Source organism: Chaetodon auriga, chromosome 20 (genome assembly GCF_051107435.1).
Source record: "Chaetodon auriga isolate fChaAug3 chromosome 20, fChaAug3.hap1, whole genome shotgun sequence".
NCBI lineage: Eukaryota > Metazoa > Chordata > Actinopteri > Chaetodontiformes > Chaetodontidae > Chaetodon > Chaetodon auriga.
This window is the reverse complement of record NC_135093.1, coordinates 6450739-6471310: the sequence shown is the minus strand read 5'-3', so window position 1 is coordinate 6471310 and position 20572 is coordinate 6450739. Positions and strand designations below refer to the sequence as shown.

Genomic DNA, 20572 nt, shown 5'->3' with positions numbered 1-20572 from the left:
TGTTTTCATTGAGCTCCAGAGGGAAGCGGGGTGGAGATGGGAGGGAGCTGTCGGAGATGTGTCCATTCATTTATCGTTACAGCCTGGAAAGAGAGACACAGGGAGAGAGAACCCCCCCCCCCCCCCCCCCTTACGCCTCCCCTCTGCTCGGTGAGACGAGAGAGTCGCCATAGCAACCGCTCGGCATGCTCCCCGCCGCTGGCAGGTGAAAACCTCGTATCTCCAAAATGTCAAAGTTGCAAGAGCGGAGAAAAGAGGGCTTTTGACGGAGCGGTTTTGGGAAAGGTGTCATACTTTCACGAGTGTAATTGGCCCGTTTAAGTCCTCACCCAGAATCCTTCAGCTGAGGGTAACAACGGTACTTACAAGCTTTCCGCACAGAAACGCTGCCTCCAGATTCTTTGGCTGCTCAGCGTTCCCAGGTAGATAAATTGTGCTCCTTGTCCTCTTTTTTTTTTTCCTCACACGCTCCTCCCTCCCCCCGTAGCCTCCTTTCAGGCCTCCCAAAGGTAATAGCAGGGATTATATATTAGATGACACCAACCTGCAATCTCTACTACATCTTATGCACAGTGTGTACCAATGTTTCCTCATACAAATAGACTGAAGTAGGAAAAAAAAAAACCCATTCACCGATGTATCTACACAAAGAGGCTTTATGTGAAACTCCAGATCTGGGCTGCTATGTGTTTTCTTGCCATCAGTAGATTTAGAAACCTAATTTTTTTTTAGTTATAAATGAGGTTTGCTTGGATACAAAGCGATGTGCACTCGGAGTTGGCTGCTGGATTTGGAAGACTAATTTGCATTACAGGCGCTCTGTAAAATGTTACCCCAAAAAATGAACTCATTTAACTCTCATGACTAATTTATAAGACTTTCCTTCACCATGGTTACATTTAGTGACCATCTGCATATCACCCCTGGGCTCCTCCTTAGACTTTGTGCCATCCTCACTGTTCCTTTGCTGATGAGGAAAATGTTCCTACTCTCTGTTTTTCCCTCAAGGCTAAATGTCATCGTTATGCGTGAAGGGTAACATACAGAGCGTATATATGCTGTTTCATGCTGCTCTCGGGTCTGATGATTACCTCACAGCCTCCTCCTTTGGGGAAGCTGTCCTCCACTCTTAGCTGCACTCTCTTCTTCTTGCTTCATACCGTTTCTGCTGAAGACAGGAACTGCATCACAGCTTCTCCTCCTCGTGTGTCTCTGTCTCTGTTGTGTTAATAGTCTAAAATGTGCTCTGTCCTTCTCGCTCTCTGTTTAAATAAAGGTGGTGAGCAGCATCCCTTCGAGGCCTCCGGCCCAAAAACTCATGCTGGCTGCTGCTTGGTGAGCCCCTGCTGAGACCCACAGCTCGCCACCGCCGCCTGGATCCAGGGATCGCCTCTCCTCGCCGGGCTGTGAGTAGCAGACCGTCCCATCTCCAGCTTCTGTCCAACTTCACGTTGAGGACGACGGCAACGATGTGACTGCTGGACTCAGTCAGAACCATGTGACCTGCTATTATGGACCTGAGAATCAGCATACATTGAATCAACACTCATCAAGGTAATTTAGCACCACACGGCATGCGAGCTGCTTTTTATGAGTTCACACTTGAGGTTAGGGTTTGAGGATTTCACTTGGACACACAACTGCGTATATCAGGAGTTTTATAACAAGTTCCTGGCATATTTGTGGCCGTTCAGTCACTTCCTCAATGTGGACATTCAGGGCTACGTTGTGTTATTTGTGTCAGCTGGTAAAAAGGATCAAGAAACAGGAAGTGGAACAGTACTGAGAGCAGAGGGCTGCGCACTACAGGAGTAAAGACGCCATTAGCTTGACCACATATGTTGCAGCTTCTTGAAATCAGCCATATTGTTTGGAGTATAAAGTGGCATGGTTTGGCTTTATGCTCTGTGAAGTGCATCTGATTAGGACTCTGAGAAAAAGAGTTTGGCTGAATTTGTACTGATATGTGGAACCTGATTAAGAGCTTGTTCAGGGCAGTTGATTACATTCATTGTCTTGCGCTCGCCGGCACACAAAAAAAGGCTTTTTACATTATGTCACTTGATACAAGAGAAGCCTCAAGCTGAGACCTCAGTGCTATCGTGGACATTACAAAGGCAGATTTTCCCAAGGTTTTTGCTCCTGAAAGCATATGTGACATTTAAGGTGGCCGTCATAATGGAGACTGAAGACTTAGAGGTATCTCCGTGTTAGACGTGATGGGAGAACTGAAGCAGGCGGAGGTGGAAGTGATTTTTTTTTTTTTTTTTTTTTTTAAATCAAGGTGCTTGTTTTTCAATTTGCAGTCTCTGCCATCAGCTGAGGTCGCTGGGGTTGTGCCAGATAGATGGTTTGTTTCTGTCGGATTACACACACGCACCCGCTGGGCCTGTGTATTTAACTGCAGATTCATTTTCCTGTTATTACAACCCGTGCACGGTGGCTAATAGGAATTTCACTGACTGTTAGGATTAGATGTTATAACTGCACAAGCCCCTCGACCCTCGAGCTTGTGACTTTTCCTGTATTTAACAATCCCCTTCATTGTTCTGCAGTTCAAATATTTTGTCCCCACCGAGCTGTTTAATGACTTGTGGAGGTGTTTGACCATGAAAAAGTGAGGACAAAAGGAACGTACAGTAGATGGAGCCGCGGAAAACAAAGCCTGAAGTCTAAGACGGAAGGAAAGAGAAAGGAGAGGAGACTGTTTGTGTTAAAGTGTGTGGCTGAGTCATTGTCTTTTCAACCACTCCGTGTGTACGTATCTTATCCTGGGTTTTTTGTCAGGAGTGTGTGGCGGTCTTGCTCCCGTTTCCCCTCTGGAGCAGAGCGGTGCAGGAAGGCCGGCTGGTTGGCTGGCTGCACAGGAAAGGAAACGGCCTCTATCAAACAGCAGATGGAGGACAGCATGTGCTTACACTGCAGAAACACACAGGCCGGCGCACAGACGCGCAGTCATGCAGTCCTGCGTGCAAATACAGTGGCTTTGATTAAGAGCGTGATCGCAAATGTCAGCTGCGGAGAATCTCAAGGTTTCAGAGAGTTCCAGCTGAATGAGGAAGAAAGACGACCCTGTAACTTTTCAAATGAACTTCTGAAATGTTTTCATAATAGCAAAGGCATTTCTTCTTCTCTGCAAGGTTGTTTTGCCCTCTCGACTTTTCTCAAAGCCTCCCCCCACCCCACACGCACACACACACACACACACACACACACACACACTGTATTTATACTTTACATAATGCTGCAGTCCCCTGTTGCTCTTCAACCTTCAAAATTTCTGTTCACCGCTGAAAAACAGACCCTTGCACTGCAATCTGCGCAGAGGCTTTTGTCTTCGGAGTGTCGGAGGAGTTTGATCTGATTACGTAAGGTCTGACAATGAATCAAATGCAGCCGTCAGGTTCTTGGGACGAAAACGGTCCAAAATGTCGCTTTAGCTCCAGTCATCTGTCTGTCTCGTCTCATGGGTGCAGAACTTAGCAGAGCTCAGATTTTGACCCTTGTGTTACCTCTGTGGCCTGCAGGTCAACACTTTGTCTGTGCTCGAGGTTTCGTGATGCACAACATGTCATCACCGCCTCCTCCGCCTCCTCGCGCCTGGTGTTAACGTCCACGATTCTCTCCTGTCATGCCTCCATGCTTCTGTCAGGACCTGTTAGCGGCGGGCCAGGTCTCCCCCTGCACGCCGGCCTGTCTCGCAGAGCTTTTGTCTGCGGCGCTGGATGTCGCGCTTCCTTTTTCCATGAGGGCAGCGAGTTCTCCGAGAGGCCTTCGATGCAGAACAGTCATTTGCTCTCAATATGGTGTGTGTGTGTGTGTCCTTTCTCATTCGCGTAACAAGCCTGCTTACGAGGGAGGACAATGAGGCTCACTATGGTGCCCAAGGCCCCGCTGAATGACTCATATTCCTATACAATTCAGGCAGAGACCAAACAACACGGTTATACAATCTTAATCAACAAAGTGCTGCTCATAATGTGCCCTGCAGGGGATGTGATCCTGAAAAAGAGGATTGTTAAAAATGTGTCAGGTCGGGCGTTTGGGTAGCATAATTACTGTGCTTCCACTTCCAGTTTGTCCTGGAAGGCAGGCCGTGAATTACTGCGCCTCCTCTGTGAGTCTGGACCACAGTTGTTTTTGTTTTTCCACTTGTTGTCAAACCTGTTGTCGCCGGGTTTGTGATAAGGGAGCGTGCAGGGGATGTTATTCTGGCAGATGAAGTGCGATACTGCAGTTTTGCTATGGCAACCGGAGGTGTTTGACAGCGAAACCTGGCTTTCCGTGTAGACAGTCTGGGGACGTGTCAAGAACCAGACTCGGTCCTCATATCCCCTTTTGCTCACACATGGGAGGGTTTTATAGTCTGCGTCTGCACTGAGCAGGCAGGTCTGCTCTATCTCTGCAGAGCAGCAGAGGCAGCCTCCTCATCCTCGCAGCGTGGGCCGTTCACTTATCCCTTCTGCTCCCACATCTCCTCTCCTCCTCCTTCTCTTTTCCTCAGAATCAAGTGGCTTTTTGTTCTCCCGCTGCGGTGCTTATCACTTGTTTCTCCACCGCTGCCCTCCCCCCTCCTCCCAATCCTTCTCTCAAGGGAATGAAAGGATATTTTGGGGGACAGATCTGTTCGGTCCTGCGCAGATCCCAAAGGACTGTGGTTATCTCTGCGTCTGAAAGCAGAGGTTCTACGCAAGATCCCCCCTTTCTTTCTGTGGGGGCTGGTCGTCCAGACCTGCTCTTAGCTGCAGCCTCTGCATCAGCGCTGATGTTAAATAAATCTCATGCCAGTGTAAAAGCTTTGTGGATTGTCTTCATTACAGGCACTGACACTGCAATTTATTTGAATTCATTTGAGTGAAGTCGGTTTCTTTGTCCCACAGGATCCCTCAATTGCTTGTTATTTCTGTGCTTGAATAACATGACATAAAAATGAGCCATGCAGTCTCAGGGGAGGCCGTCTGGTTGGCCGTAACGTGCTAAAATCAGCCTCCAAGACGCCATCTGAGTCAGCCGTTACCATTCTGCGTACAACTACATTTTAATCTGTTTAATCCTTTTTATTGGCCATTAAAACTTTCTGAAAAGAACAAATTTATAGTCGGTTAAAGAGGTGATTTATGCTCGGTGCGACCACCAATCAGCGTTCTGTTTATTGTTTCACATTTACTCTGATGTCTTAACCAAATTTAGCAAATTCCAGAGGCTTATAATCAGAAAGGATGTGGTTCCTGAACGCTTTCTGCATCGATTCCTGTTAGTAAATGCATGAGAACAGCTAGAAACTAACCACACAGTCTGATCAAAGTCATACCCACTGAATGACAAATTACAAAGAGTAAGCAGAGAACTTTAAAAGGAAACTCTGACAATCTGGGTCTCATTTTCATGTTTTTGTCCATTATGAGTTCTGGTAGTGACAGCATTTCACTCCCCTACGTAGCGCTGATCGGGGCAGCGAGTGTGACGCTGGGCACACACAGGAGGCAGAAGCGCCGCGTAGCGCTGCCCGCTTCCTTTCGGCAGCCATGTTAACTAATTAGGCTGTTCAGACAGGACGTGCTGCAGGGCCAAGCTCGGCGGCCTGCTCGCGTCTGCAGCAAAAGTTTCAGCGTCGGTTGTATTTTCTCCACACCGCAAGCAAATCTGGAAAGAAAGCGCACAGATAATCTATTATAAATGATATAAATTATATATTACATATGATATCAAGTATCTGATTCTGATAAATGATGAAATATGTATCTCATGCTTGCCAATACTTCAGATTTTCCTGCCGCTCTCCCCGCTGATGATGAAATATCAAAATCTACCCATCCACTATACTTATCAGAAAAAGTATCATTGCTGCTTGTTGATTTTTAAATTCCGCATTTATTCCACATATTTGTCAGCAGTGTCTGAAAAGAGGCCGAGAGAGACGGGCAGACACACACAAGGTGTGACAGAAGCCCATCCCGCCGATCAGACAGTCGTACCTGAGAAGTCCCTGCAGCTCCTGTAACAACCTGCATTGCACATCCACTTCCTGCTCTACCTGCCGTGTGATTTACCTGCTGGTTTGTTTACGTTACTGCGAGGCTGCGTGTGTTTGTGTGTGCGTGCTCGAGAAGTGGTAGCGAACGCGAGACGATGTTTCGTTTCCAAATTCCACACATGAAACGGCAGTGCAGTTTGAACTGGCTGCTCCTGTTTTAGAAATCCAGGTGTGGCTCATTGCTCTACAGCTGCTATGTCACAACAGCTGGATTTGTCAGGGGCTGACGATGATGTTTTCTAAGCCTTTTAGCACGAGGCTCTTCTCCGAATAAACTTAATTCTTGCTGAAGTTCCCGTTTTCCAAATCTCTATGATTATAACGAGTAGTCATAATGGACTTTAGAAGAATTCCCATCCAGCGTACACTTAGACCTCCAAAAAGGACCCTGAAGGTGCTTGCTTCATGTTCAGCACCCTCAGAACTCATTTGTTTACCCCCGTGTGTTACACTTATCCTCTTCTTAATGGCCCTACAAGCTAAGCAGTAAATTTCCCATACATCACCTGGCTGACAGGCTCCCAGCTTTATACACAATCCCTCCTTCTTCTTCTTCTCTCTCACCTTCCCTCGACATGTCTCTCACACTAATACCTGTTCATAGCAGAGTGCCGGTAATCACAGAGTGCTGGGTGATAATGAGAAGTGTCACAGCGCCGCTTTCGTCATTTTCAGCCCAGCTGCCGCGCATTACGCCGGCTATCGATGGCTCTGATTCCGGCCCGTAATTGCTCTGCTGCTGAATAATTGAAAAAGGGGTGGAGGTAAATCCCAGAGGTGTCAGGTTGGGAGAAAGATGGATGCCTCTGTGTTCAATGCTGTCAGGTCGGGAGGTGTAAGGAGCCTGGAGGACATGATGAGACCCTCGCGGTGAGATTGTCCCTCACGTACACGCACGTGTTGTGGATGATGGACCACTAGTAGAATGATTTCTGGCACGGTGGTTCCCGAACAGGCGCTGCCACACGTGTTTCCCATGGATCCCTCCCATGGAGCGTTTGTGGATTTGTGGGTGTGTGTGTGTATGCCAGGCAGTAGGACTGCACGCCAATTGTTAGCAGATTTGGTGCTGAAACGTATGCATGTTTCGTGTTTGCACAGGCGTGTAAATCTGTGGATCAGAAGTGACTGAAAGACCTACTGGCGCCTTGGAAGAATAAACTGTGAGTGTGTGTGTGCGTGTGTGTGACACGCTGACACAAGACTGCGCGAACACACAGACTAAGTGACACTCAAACAAGCCGGCCGAGTGTAAGCTCAGATGTGGTGTTTGCTGGTGCAGACGACAGACTGGAGTAAATATTTACTGCCAATTACGCTCTTGGTTTCCCGGCCTCACCAGAACACGACAGTAGCTTTTAAATGCTATAAACGCTGAAGACATTAAGTCATAGGCTAAACGAGAGCGGCTCTCAAATGTTAGTTATGGCTGGAATGTTTTTAAGAAGATTAGCAATAATCTCTTCTCATCTAGCACCATGTTATTCTTAACTAATATGCGGCAGCTAAAAGCTCTCATTTCCAGTGAGGACTGCTCTAATGGCGGTGCTTTCAGGGTCAGACACAGTAGTCCCCATATCTCAGTCAACAGGATGTTGTGGCCTGAACCTGGCAATCAACCACAGCTTTTTTTTTTTTCTTCTACTTCTTTGCTGCCGTTGGTTAAGGTGGTTTTCTTTGTTCCTCTATACAGTAAATGTTTCTCTCCTGCATGCAAACACAACACCAACACGCATACGCACATCTGAGCTGAGATCTCAGTGGGAGATGCTGCGTTCGTTCCCATACGTGTAGACGTGGAGGGCTGACACTGCAGAGCGGAGCCAGCGGGTCTCCAAGGTCATTACCACTGCCACAGCGTCTGGGCGCTCCGGGAAGGAGGCAGGAATTGATTAATGACAATGCTAGGAGCGCAGGAGGGGAGGCACCCAGATTGGCAAGAGAGCAGGGCTGCAGAGTTGTTACTGTACAATGGAGCTATAGATAGCTCATGTGTGAGATACTGCAGAGCATGACACAGTACTACAACCTCTGTCGTATATAAGTTGGATCTACAGTAAAGAGGATTTTTAAATTCCACAGAAATGCAGTATTAACTTTGTGAACTTGACTGATTTTAGGACTCTTTCCCAGTTTGCAGTTAATGACTCATTACTCGCAGAAAAGGTAATTAGATTGTTGTCGACCATCAACAGCTAGCTTAACGTTAGCTCTTGTTGCAGCACACAGCAGCTGCAAGCAACCTCCAAAGCCCAGGTGATTAACAAATGCAGGCGGGCAACCAAGCTTGCCTTAGCTTGCTTTGACTACGGCTTTCCACCTTCTGCTACCTCATGCACATACACACCAGACGTTTATAGTTAGTTATACCTCAGCTTTGACTTCCGATGAAACGTTGAAGCATGGTTTATTTGAAGTTATGCGCACTGCAGTGTCAGAACAGGAGCATCTTAACCAGTTACATTACAAATTGGATCATTGCTAAGTTGATTATTTTTAAGTTAGCGGGTTTCTCTTTGAATTATCACCTCATTCCAAGCTTTCTAGCTCCAGGCCATACCCACATCTGCAGCAGGGTGCCATGGTGAGCAGCCTATGGCATCTTTGATCAAGGTGGCGAAAGGGAAGTTTTTTTTAATCTCTGCTAACAATGAGGGGGGGGGGGGTTTCTGACCCGTACTGCAGCCGGCCACTCTCTCCTCCTCACCCTTTTTACTAAACATCACTGTTCCTCCGGAGCTGTTAACTCAGACAAAAGGCTGGATTGACATCAGGTTCTCAGGTTTTCAGTGCGCGCTGGATTTTTTTTCCTTTTAATAAAGCCGACGTGTTCAGCATCCCACAGGTGCCACGTTGGTTACCATGGGAACACATTGTGAAGAACAGCGGCGCAGATGTTAAAACAAGACTACATTTTTTACACAGTGTACTTTTTCAAATCTTGGACTGGTTTCTGAATAGTGTGTCTGAGTGATGGACAGCGATGCAGCGGGAGTTCAGATGTGGTCTGCAGGTTTAGGTGGATCCGCTGATCACCTTGTCCAACTAGGTTACATTGCATGGAAGCATGTGTGCGAGCACATGGACACCCCAGCTTCATTTCCTCTGTGAAGACTGTGAATGTAGCGCGCTCTCCTTTAAATAGCTAACCCAGCCCAGGTTTACACACTGCAGTTCCCCAAAGGCAGAGAGCACAGAGACAGAGAGACACAGGCGACGTTCTCAAATAGAAAGTACAAACTTGCTGAACCTGCAGCGCTGTCGTCAAAACTGACTGATTTAGATCTTTACCCTGCGCTTATTGTGTGCTGTCAGAGGGTTTCTTGATATCTTTCAGAGACCCAAACATGAAATTCTAAAAGTACTGAGTGGTTTTCTATTGCATTTTGAAGTTGAAGGACTCATAATTTTAAAAAATAATGATCAGAAGTGATGCAGTAGAGGCTGAAGTATCCTGATTTTATGTCCATAAAACGCGTCATGCAGCAAAACCATTGCATGCTACCCTTCACATAATGCAACATGAACAGGAAGACACATTATTACAAAACACACCCACAGAAAACCTTCAAGACAAAACCTTCTCTACACCGTTCAGCCATGGAAACCAAACATTACAGCTCAAATTTACACCTGTGAGCGTAGCTACAGAGACAAACACCGTATAGCATCCAACCACAGCATGACTCGATATCACACTGATAAGCTCTTGCAGCTCTGCTCTATAAATAAGGCTTCTCTGTTTTGCACACAGGTCACTCTGTGGTAGCGCCACATGAGCAAGCTGCTAACAAAGACTATCGAGGTCCTTATGAGAATGAGTATGCTGCACCTGAAATAATGGCCCACCCACGACCACATGTGCACAGGATTAAGTATGTTTGTACACAAATGCACTTGCAATTTAACAAGTTAGACGTAACAGAGAGCATCCTCTTTAGATGCATGTGGCTCAGGGTCTGACACCTGGTCGCTACCCTTTTTTAGAAAGTCCTGACCACACCTGTGCTCTGTTATTGGCTGGGAGCTACACACCTACTGCCCAAAGGATGTAGCCCAGAAATGTCCCGATCACAGCAGAGGAGAGCAGAGTCTCTGCATATAAATACACCACAACACACTTCTGGTAGGCAATAGTTGATGATTGAGAGAGATTATTTTTGTATTAGTCTATGCATTTGTTTTTCTGACAATAATAATAGCATTTACCCATAACATACAATTTTTATGAAGAGCCCATAAATGTACTGATTTAAGAATTGTGACCAAGATATGTAATGAATGGGACATTTTATGGTTGAAAAATAAATTTTAAGTCACTAAATAACTGCAAATATACCTTTGGCATTATAAGCTAACACTGGATAGCCACTTTGTCCATCATATTTATCATTTTTAAAGGATCCACTGTCATAGCTGTCCGCTCAATATGAAGATACAGCCAGGAGACAGTTAGCTTAGCTTAGCATTAAGACTGGAAGCATGGGGAAGCAGCTGGCCACAGCTTGTCGCTCTTGACTCTTTTGATGGATTAAATTAACAAAATACGTGTTATAGTCAGCTTTATTTTTTAACATTTGGACAGATCTGACCTAGCTGTTTCGCCCAGGCTTAATGCTAAGATAAGCTAGCCGTCTCCTGGCTTTAGCTTCACATTTACCATGCAGACACAAGAGCGGCATCGATCAGTCACCTGCAAGAAAGCAAGCGAGACTGCAAGAAGGTTGTGAACTCGTTTTGAACACAGCAGTGGGAAAATGCACAGAAGGCTTCAGGTTACTGGTTGTTTTTCCTCTAATAAGCCATCTTGCAGGTTTAAGTTATATAAAAAAAAACCTCATAGCCTGAAGGGTAAACACTCTGGCAGCTTTTTGCTCAGAGGACACAATGTACCTAGTGGCCGCTCACCCTGTCACATCGCCCCTACACCCACCACCCATTTTCCGAATTCCCCAGCTGATGTATTTGAAGAGACAGAGCGACTCTGTGCCCAGAGAAACCACATTCAGTGGAACTGACAGTGCTGTGTCTACGGCAAGACTCCATGCCAGGGAACACTGCGCTTCCTGTCAGAGGCAAAGACGGCCAATTTCTCCGTCTTATCTTCTGATTGTAACAAGCTTGTCCTTTCTGATGGTTGGGTTTCTGGAGCTAATTAGTGAGACAATAGCGGAGAGCTGCAGGGGTATCATTATGTCACTTCAGGGGTGTGTTTTTTTTTTTAAACCCACACTGAAAGAATGACAGAGCAGGAAGCACTACAATGAAAACATAAGTCCACAGAGACGGATAGCTCATCCTCCAAAACAAAACGCTGTCAGGGAAAAACACTTATCAGCTTTTTTGTTTGGGACCATAAACAACACAAGATTCACCATGAGTCACAATTCCCACATGGCCTTTTCATGGTTGGCGCAGGCATACAGAAGCAGAGCGAGGCCTGGCAGCGCCCTGCTCGTAGTCTCTGCTGCCTGTCTGTGTGAAGTGACGTGATGATATCTGTGCGTCTGCGTTTTTGTTTACATGCTGTGAGGTACGCAGGTATTCAGAGGTGGCAGGCTGTAATCAGTGGAGACAGAGGTGTGAGTCACACGCTGCATACCAGATGCTGGAGGTCTCTATGAACTTATAACAGTGGCTGAGGCGTTGTTGTGTACAGTGTGTAGGCAGAAACCCGGCTGGGGGATGTGGTTAAGATCAGGTTTATAATAATCTTTCAGCAGTTTCTTGTTTCGTGTGGACAGCTGCTGTCTGGCTCTCACTCTGTCGTGATACACTGATCATTTTATGCAAATACTGTTTAATTAGCTGTATGAAAACGAGCTCTTTATGTATGTAGATGGATAACCGAGAGCTTGTTCCACTGTGTATCAGACCAGTGTCTGCACCATTACGCTAAATTTCAGCTAGGATTGTGTTCGTTTTTAACTACGTCTTGCTTGCAGTCCTTAATTTGGGTAAAAGCATGTCGTAAGAAGATAATCACAATACAACCCACTGAAAGTGGATAAGTTATGATTTTTTCTAGCCCAGATAAGAAAAAGGTGTATTTGAAAACTCTGATATATCAGACAGTTGTTTCTTTACGCGCACACAACAGAAACAATCTTCATATGTATCCGTTAGATTTTTTTTTTTTTGTGATTGCGACCAACATACACAATGAACGAGACATTCAACAGTTGAAAAATCAGCTTGTCAGCGCTCTCTGCTGGACAGATTGCATTATGGTGACAATGTTTCTATCGACATTATTAAATGAATATCAGGTGATACATCAGCCGAGGTCTGGTCATAGCACGATACTCACGTGCTCATATGGACATTAAAACTAGTTTTTGTAAAGTTTTGTTGTAAAGTTTTTTTAATAAGTCTGCAGTGATTTAAATTCTGCAGCCCAGGATGACACTCACCCACCGTGGGACAGAGCGAACTCCATGCCAGGGTAACTCCAGGACACACATACCCATGAAATGTCCTCCAATCGGAAAAGGACGCCTTAGAACTTCCCCCCGAGCTGACATCTCCCATGACCTATTTTCATTATGGCTGATGGTGGGTGACTAGCTGCAGAGTGCTAAATGGAGAAAGGACAATACACAGATGAGAGCGCACACAATGTGATGATAGCTGTTTGCCCAGAGTCTGACCCAAGCTAAATGACGACCATCGCTAACAGTCTAATTTGAGACTTGTGGCGTTAGGCTGGTTTCTGCTGAGTGAGGAGAAATAAAGGAAAATAGATTAGATACCCAGAGGAATAGGAAGCAGTTTTATTTATAGTAATGTGAGGGACATTTCTCCACAAAGACAGAGGAAAGGAAGTTGGTGATCTCCTCAGAGATGCTGAAGAGGTCAAGCGAGAGACCACTGCAGTGACAAGATGGGAGAAGCTGGAGAACAGAGGGGGGGGCGAGGAGCCTGCCGTCCCCCGGGAGCCGCTGAGCCACGCAGGCGTTGGAGGCTAAAACGTGACGCCGTGACATCTCCAGAGGTGATGGAGAGAGAGAGCCAGGAACGAGGGGATGCTTACAAGAAGCAGCAACGCTTAACCACAAGACACAGCCTTCGGGCTAACTCTGCAGGGCGTCCCCGGTGAGCCGCCGCGCACACAAACAAACAGACCCAGCATACATCAGATTCAATACAGCTTATGTAGAAGAAAGTCCCAAACAGTGCCCCGAGTGAACTTCCACACCACAAAACCTCACGTCTCATACACAGAGTTCTTCCCTCAGGATTCACTCACTGTACTAACTCAGCTCAATGTCCTCCCCCTCGTCCAAGCTTGTGACATTTGCAGAGAGAGCCTTAAAGAGGGGGGATAAAGAGGGAGGAGAGCGGGAGAGACGGGGGCAGCCCACTCCTCTCCTCTCATTAGAATTCTCTCATCAGTCTTCCCCACGGAGCGGGGGCTGACATGTCAGGGTTTATTAATCGCTCCAGGAAATATTATTGACCTGGACCTTGTGCTCCCTCTCCCCCTGCTGCAGTCAGTGTCTCTGCTCTGCTGCCTCCACATTCCTCCGGTGTCCTGCCTGGACACATTACAGGACACTGCGGCACAGCGTGGAGGCTTCAGCACACAGTGTCTTCATTGACTATGCACTTGGCCTGGCTTTCTTTCCACCGCAGCTGCAAAGCACCCCCCCCCCCCCCACACACACACACACACCTGCAGTGGGGTGGGGGGGGGCACGCTCTGCCCTGCTTCATTATGGAGGTTTTAGCAGCTCTGTGCTGGCCTCCTCTGCTTAGATTCCAACTCTGACAGTGCTTTTTTGAAAACGAGGAAAAAGAGAAACACCTTGTAAACTGCAGACATCTCAAGGCTCATTGGTTTTCAAATCTTACCGACGGCTTTGAAAAGAAAGGAGGTGCTTTAATCAGTGCGCTGCGAAACTCACTCTGAATGCTCAAACGCAAGAATCGATCGCAGATACACCTTCGTCCTCCCTCCTAAGCATTCTTCTGCCTGGAGAAAATGAGGGGGAGATCATTCAGCTGAGACCCCTGGATGTCACCGTGCGTGGGGGATCCTGGACGGCGCTCGCGGTGCCGTGGGCGTCGGCGTGCGTGCGTGTGTCTTTGTGTGCGTGTGAACTGAGTGTTTGTGTTGGGGTGATGTTATCACAGGGGAGGGGGGAGGAGGCAAAGAGCGGAGCACGAGGGGCGTCCGTGTTAAGCCTCTTGCTTTCAGACTCTAGATTTCGCTCCCTGTGATTTGATACATCCAGTTCAGCTTGGCTTAAGCGCTCATTCATAGTCCGGGCCTTGTGTTTGCATGCGTGTTGCATCTGCTAGTGTTGTGATTTCTAACATGCAACACATGCTAGATCCTGGAAATGATGCATTTCAACATGGCATTGCCACGCAAACAGCTGAAGGAAAACAGCTGTTATCGACTCAGAGTCGCATGTACTACTACTCAATCAGATAATGCACTGATTAAAGCATGAGCATATTTCTTACTGGAGTAATAGGGAGTGTTGCGTTGAGTCAGGATGGTTGCAGTAATTGTGTTTGTGCACACACATACGCGTCACCTTAATCTGCATATGTGACGTTTAACATGTGTTTTTTCCTGGTCTGGATGTTATGTTTTTCTCAATGGGCTTGTAAGGAAGCTGTTATCCTGGGTAGCCTTGTTTCAAATAATGGAGTATTGTGCCACCATGTGGACATTTTAGGTAATGAGCTTTAGAGCTTTATGGCACTTTAATGAATGACCAGGATATGAGTGTGTTGTTCCATTGTGTCTGCGTGAACTTTGCACCGATGAGCACATTCCCGAAAGCAGCAGTCACAAATGAAGAAACATGCCTCAGATCAGTCAATAGCTTTTGTGCTCTCTAAATGGTGACGTTACCCAGCGGCCACGTTGTCATGAATCTCGACTTTGCAGACATGCCTGGCACTAAATTTAATATCCGTCTTCATTTTGTTTTTCTGCAGTCACAATGGTCCCACTTCTGTTTTTGGTGGCAACCACGACAACATCGAATTCCACCGGCAATGGCAACCATACACAAGGTAAGAACAATACAGAAAGCAATGCACCTCGACATGTGAGGCTGAACAACGCAGAACAATTTGAGATAGCAACAAAATCCCATCGCTATCCACCGCAGTCATCACTTTCCCCTTAGATATGATTATGATGCGTCTTCCTCAGCGCGTGCATCTGCTTGATAATAGCCTTTTCAACAGCCTTCTTATTACCGGATCACAATGAACTTCAGCAGGCCTGGACAGTAATTTACGGCTTATTGTGCGTCTTTATAAACACAGCTAATAGCAGGCTGTGTGGCTGTGACTCTTGGCTGAGTCTCCATTCTTAAAGCCTCTGATTTTCTGTTAGACGCACCGACAGGACGAAATGAGCTGATGCTTATCTCTGCAGACAAAATACTGCTGAAGCCAGTTATTAAATCAGGCCCGCAGCCAGAAGAGAACATGGGAGGTGTGTTGCTGTGCCAAGTTTTGATTTTGTTCTATCAGTTCATGCAACAGACGCACGGCTCAAACACACGCAGCCGAGCATTTGCACACACCGACATATGCACGCACATCGCCGTCCTTGCCCCCCTCTTCCTGCTTCTTTGTCGACGGTGCTCCCTGACCCCCAGCTCTGCCTCTCCTTCTTCCTCAGAAGATGTTACATCCCCCAGCCAACACATCCTCCCCACCGTGCTGGTCCTGTCCCTGCTGCTGCTCATCATCGCACTGCTAGCCTGGTACTTCCTCAGGTAAACTCTCCCACCCTGCAAGGAGTCACCTCACCTCACCTCACATCACCCCCTCCCCGGGACTCTCTGACTGGCTGTGAGCCAGGCTCAGGGGCAGAGCTCGGGGTGACAAACACTTCCTCCTTTAGTCATTGAGGCGGAGCCCAGTCAGGAAGTACTGCTAGTTGACTCCCTCTCATGCTTAGTGAGAAGACAACAGGCAGCCAGGCAGTAACAGTGGACCCACACAGGCAGCAGGAGACAGAAGAACTAATTCTGTACCAAATTCGGACTATAGTGCTGTCAGCTAATGAGAAAGAATAGCTTCTCAAGTTTCAGATGGTAGGATGGAAAGGCTTTTGTTCACTGCTACCTGCAGCATTTTGGAGATCTGAACTAACTAAAGTTGAACTTCAATCTTGTGTTTTGTGCCATTGCTCTTCTCATTTTATCGCTTTCTTTTCTTGTCAGGTTAAAAAACCAGAGAAAAGCGGTCGTCACAACAGTCGACAAGAAGATTCCAAATGGCATCCTGGAGGAACAAGGTAACATTGATCTAAACCGGACGTTGTGAGAAGACAGATTGTAGACTGTGAGGGCGATAAGCTGGCTGTCAAGAGAAGCATAGCGAGAATGTAAAGGAGACAGATAGTGGGAGGTGTAAAGGAGGCATCAGTTTTATATTTGTAACTGCATGCAGATTGTCCCACCACTGCATTGTGGTTGTGTTATACTTCCTGTGGTTAATGTGAAGAACTAGCATCACCTTCTTTTTAAAGCTTTTCGAGGCTGCATGTAGAGTTAGTACACAACTTCACTGCTGCAGGTATCAGCGCAGTTGTCACCGAGCTTCAAGCTGCATCATTTCAATTCTAAGCCGGTTTGTGTGAAGTATGCTAACAGCTATTGGACTGTGCAGGAAGCAAAACGTCGTGAGCGGCTGTGAGGTTTCTTTAGGAAGTGTTTTCTTATCTGACATTACAATGGCATCTACGGAACAGGTTGCATTCTTGCTGCTAAGGATAAATGACTGTAAAATACCCAACACACCCAAAAATAGCAATAAGAAACATTGAGTAAATATCAGAGTAATAGCAGAGCTGCTAATTACTGTGATTGTAAACATGACACATGGTCCACTTTTTCATGTAACAGTGATATTTAATTTTCACTTTGATAGTTTACTGTGCTTGAGAATATTACAGCATATATTCACATGTAGTGTTGAATCATATTTCTTAGAGGATAAAACTGAAAGCAGAAGTGTCATGTTGGCCCATTAACTGCATTCTGTCTTATGAACATGATGTTTTTTTGCCTGTATGACTGTACGTGTGTGTGTGTGTGTGTGTGTGTGTGTGTGCTGTGTGTAATTTGACATGTGTTGTGTTTTAGAGTTTGGATACAGTACTGAGTCGTTATACACCACTTTACCACCAGGTCAGGTATACAGGGTGGCGGTATAAGGAATCTCATATTACTAACACCTTCTCAGTACTTCTTCAACCTACTTTTTCCAAATTTTGTGAGCGCTAACCGAATGCCTAGTCAGGCGCTTCAGAGAGGTTTCCATTCAAAAGCCTTCCTCTGGGGTGCTGTGAGCAGCCTTTCCGTGGGGTTCTGTGGTTCTCTAACACTTGTTGATGTTTGGTGATCATTGAATACTTAAACTCCTTTTTTTTTTTAAGTTACTGAGGTGTTGGCAAACACACACACCAACATGTCATAAGACTGTAAATCAGTTTGATAATCATTTTGGTCTCCATGCAGAGGATCAAAGCTTAGTGTCTAAGTCAGTGATTCCCAACCAAGGGTACTTGTACTCCAAGGGGGGACTTCTGCTTGAGTACCTGAAAATTAAACTGAAGAAGTAGAAATTATGAGTTCATGTAAAATATATATACATATACTGAGTCACCTGTAATACCTGAATGTTATGTGTTGTGATTTAAAGTGTGTGAGCTAAAAGTAATGCAGAAATGTTCCACTAGTTAATAGTTAAAGTAACAAACAGTTGAAATAGCTAAAAGTAATGGATAAACACTTGAAAGAGAAAGCTAAAAACAATGGATTAACAGGTGAAAAAGCTAAAAGTAATGGATAAACAGTGGAAACAGTAAGCTAACAGGAGTGGATACAAGGGTTGAAATTATTCTTGACAGTAGCGGTTAAACAGTTGAAATGGTTGGCTAAAAGTAACAGATAAAACACCCTAAGTGTTGTATGAAAACATGATCGTGTAACAGTATCCACTTTTATGTAAGTGTGATATCAGCTCACATTGTCATGACGGGGGTCTTTGTGGGTACATCTGGCAAAAACGTTGGGAACCACTGGTCTAATTAAACCCAATCCTGTTTTATAATTCATTTCTCAGTCATCCATTTCATAATAATTTAATAATTTGCAAAGTTAAATCAGTTTTCTTTTAACACAACAACCATAGCATTAAGCTCTCTCAGTCCAGCAGGGATGATAAACCCACTGCCTGTCCTCCCCACAGAGCAACAGACGGTGGTCCTTCTGCCCAGATCCCCTTCAGCCTCTAAGACCTACTTACCCATCCCGGTGGACCACCTCGAGGAGGAATACAGGCTCCGCTCAGCTGACGATGGCAAGCTCTTCAGGGAGGAGTACAATGTAAGCGTCCCCTCATCCCCGCCTGGAGGTTAGAGGAGCAGGTGGTCATCAGGCAGTCTTTTGTATCCTGCAGGAGTAGCGGAAGTCGTGTTTCTATCAGGAGCCGCTGTGGTGCAAACTTGTTGATTTGTAGGATTGTTTATGGTCAGGTGTGGTTAATTGTTGATTTGTGCTCTCAACTGTGGCAACAAAACCACCTAGAAAATATCTAAAATTTCAGTTTTCCTACCACAACTGTGACACGCTGGTTGGTTTGTGTGAAAGACGAATGTTCAGACTTACAGTATGTGTTGTCACATTGTCCATGACACATACTGTACACACACACCCACATGCATGAAAAATACCCTATTGCCTATTTGTGACTATGATTGAGGATCTGAGTCAACAAAAATGTGAGTCATGGTCCATGTAACACATACAAGTATGACTTTATTCAGACAGTTTATCAGCACAGACAGAGGAAGTCGAAGTGCTCTGCTTTTAATGGAGCGCTGTTTACTGTAGGTGGCAGAGGAAGTGACAAGGCCGTGCGTACAGCAGAACACGATCCACATGAGCGGTTGAAAGTCAGCCTGACAGGTTTTCAGTGTGGGAGACATAGAATCTAACTGTCGTTCTGTCCTGCAGTCCTTGCCAGGGGGTAATGCCCAGGGGACGTACGAGGAGGCCAACAAGGACGACAACAAGGAGAAGAACAGATACCCCAACATCCTTCCCTGTGAGTGTACTTTCTGTTCTGTAGGAACTAGGTTTCTTTTGACTCACACCCAGAACTCACAGTTTCCTGCCCGTGTGTGCACGTGTCCTCCTTTTTCCTTTTTTTTCAACACTTCAGATACAGCTGATCCTCCGGCTCGTGTTCATTCACAATCAAACGCCTCTACCCTTCTTCCGTTTTCCATTAGAAGTTCCTGTCACTCATTTCTGTCTCATTAATAATACGGTGTGCGTTTTCATTTTTTTTCTTTAGCTACATGAATGTTTTAACGCTCTCCTGTCGGTATGGTAAATATGCAGCAAGATAGCTTAGCTTAGCATAAAGACTGGAAATTGAGGGAAAAGGCTAGCTTGGCTCTGTCCAAAGGTAAAAAAAAATTCACCCACCAACACCTTTAAAACTCACAAATTAACACATTATATAGTTTCATTTGCACATAAAGGGACAATTTGCTGTTAGCTGCCGAACTCTTTCTTTACTGGAGGAGCTGTCAGGCAATCAGCAGACACTCCAGGAAGTTACTGCTCCCGGATTTTGTTAGCTCTGGACAGGCTAGCTTGTGTTTGTGTTTAAGCTAAGCTAAGCGGCTGCTGGATGCAGTGGATGAGTGGTATGGATGTCCTTCTCCAAACGTTTCGGTCAAACCTACCTGCTGCCTCGTCTACAATCAGAGCACGGTGACAGACTGTGTGTGTTGTTTTTCCGCTGTAACCCTCGAACCTTTCCAATGTTATTTTCACCACCAGATGATCATTCCAGAGTGGTGCTGACTCAGCTGGATGGAAATCCCTCTTCAGACTATGTGAACGCTTCTTACATTGATGTGAGTGAAGCTGTTTGTTTCTCCCTTCATTCGGTTGAGCGTGGTGAACACTAACTGTACCAAAATAACAATTATTTTCTTATAAATACCTTTAAAACAGCAGCTGAAGAGACAATCTCACCCCAGGGTCTTTTGATTAATAATCTTAATTAACTTAATGATCTTTTCTAACAGGGATTCACGGAAAAGAACAAATTCATTGCAGCACAAGGTAAGATATAGTGCACATGGAAATGACCTACATAATTACTGATACCTTGGTTATTAATTTTGTGTCTTAATGAATCATGTATTTCTATATTAATCATTGATTTCTTTTGTCTCCCAGGTCCAAAAGAAGACACCGCAGCAGATTTCTGGAGGATGATTTGGGAGCAGAAAGTAGCGACCGTTGTCATGCTGACAAATCTGAAAGAAAGAAAAGAAGTGAGTGATTTCCCGCCTCGTTTAAATGCATCTGAGACGCTGAAGTGTCCATGAACAAAGTCACACATTCCTACGAGTTCCTCGGCTTCTTCTCCAGCCAAGTCTCTGCTCTGACGCTCCGGAGGGATTAATGGAGCGTCGCGAAAAGATTTGAGAAGAAATGGGCTTCAAACAGATTTCATTGGTTATGGTCAAAGGTG

The 20572-nt window shown here is 45.7% G+C and overlaps 1 protein-coding gene across 4 annotated transcripts in view; it reads left to right on the top strand.

Annotated features, from left to right (window-relative positions):
• ptprea (protein tyrosine phosphatase receptor type Ea) overlaps positions 1-20572 on the top strand; it is a 50314-nt gene that overhangs the window by 22952 nt on the left and 6790 nt on the right. Inside the window, exons 2-10 of one of the 4 annotated variants that reach the window (XM_076759725.1) lie at positions 1277-1554; positions 14990-15067; positions 15687-15783; positions 16234-16307; positions 18266-18402; positions 19033-19123; positions 19870-19946; positions 20121-20157; positions 20275-20372. In XM_076759725.1, coding sequence (XP_076615840.1) covers positions 14995-15067; positions 15687-15783; positions 16234-16307; positions 18266-18402; positions 19033-19123; positions 19870-19946; positions 20121-20157; positions 20275-20372 — 684 coding nt within the window. In that variant the 5' untranslated portion in view covers positions 1277-1554; positions 14990-14994. Of the gene's footprint in view, positions 1-1276; positions 1555-14989; positions 15068-15686; positions 15784-15994; positions 16105-16233; positions 16308-17040; positions 17203-18265; positions 18403-19032; positions 19124-19869; positions 19947-20120; positions 20158-20274; positions 20373-20572 lie in introns of those variants that run through there. The other 3 variants (XM_076759726.1, XM_076759727.1, XM_076759728.1) reach the window with 3 other exon arrangements.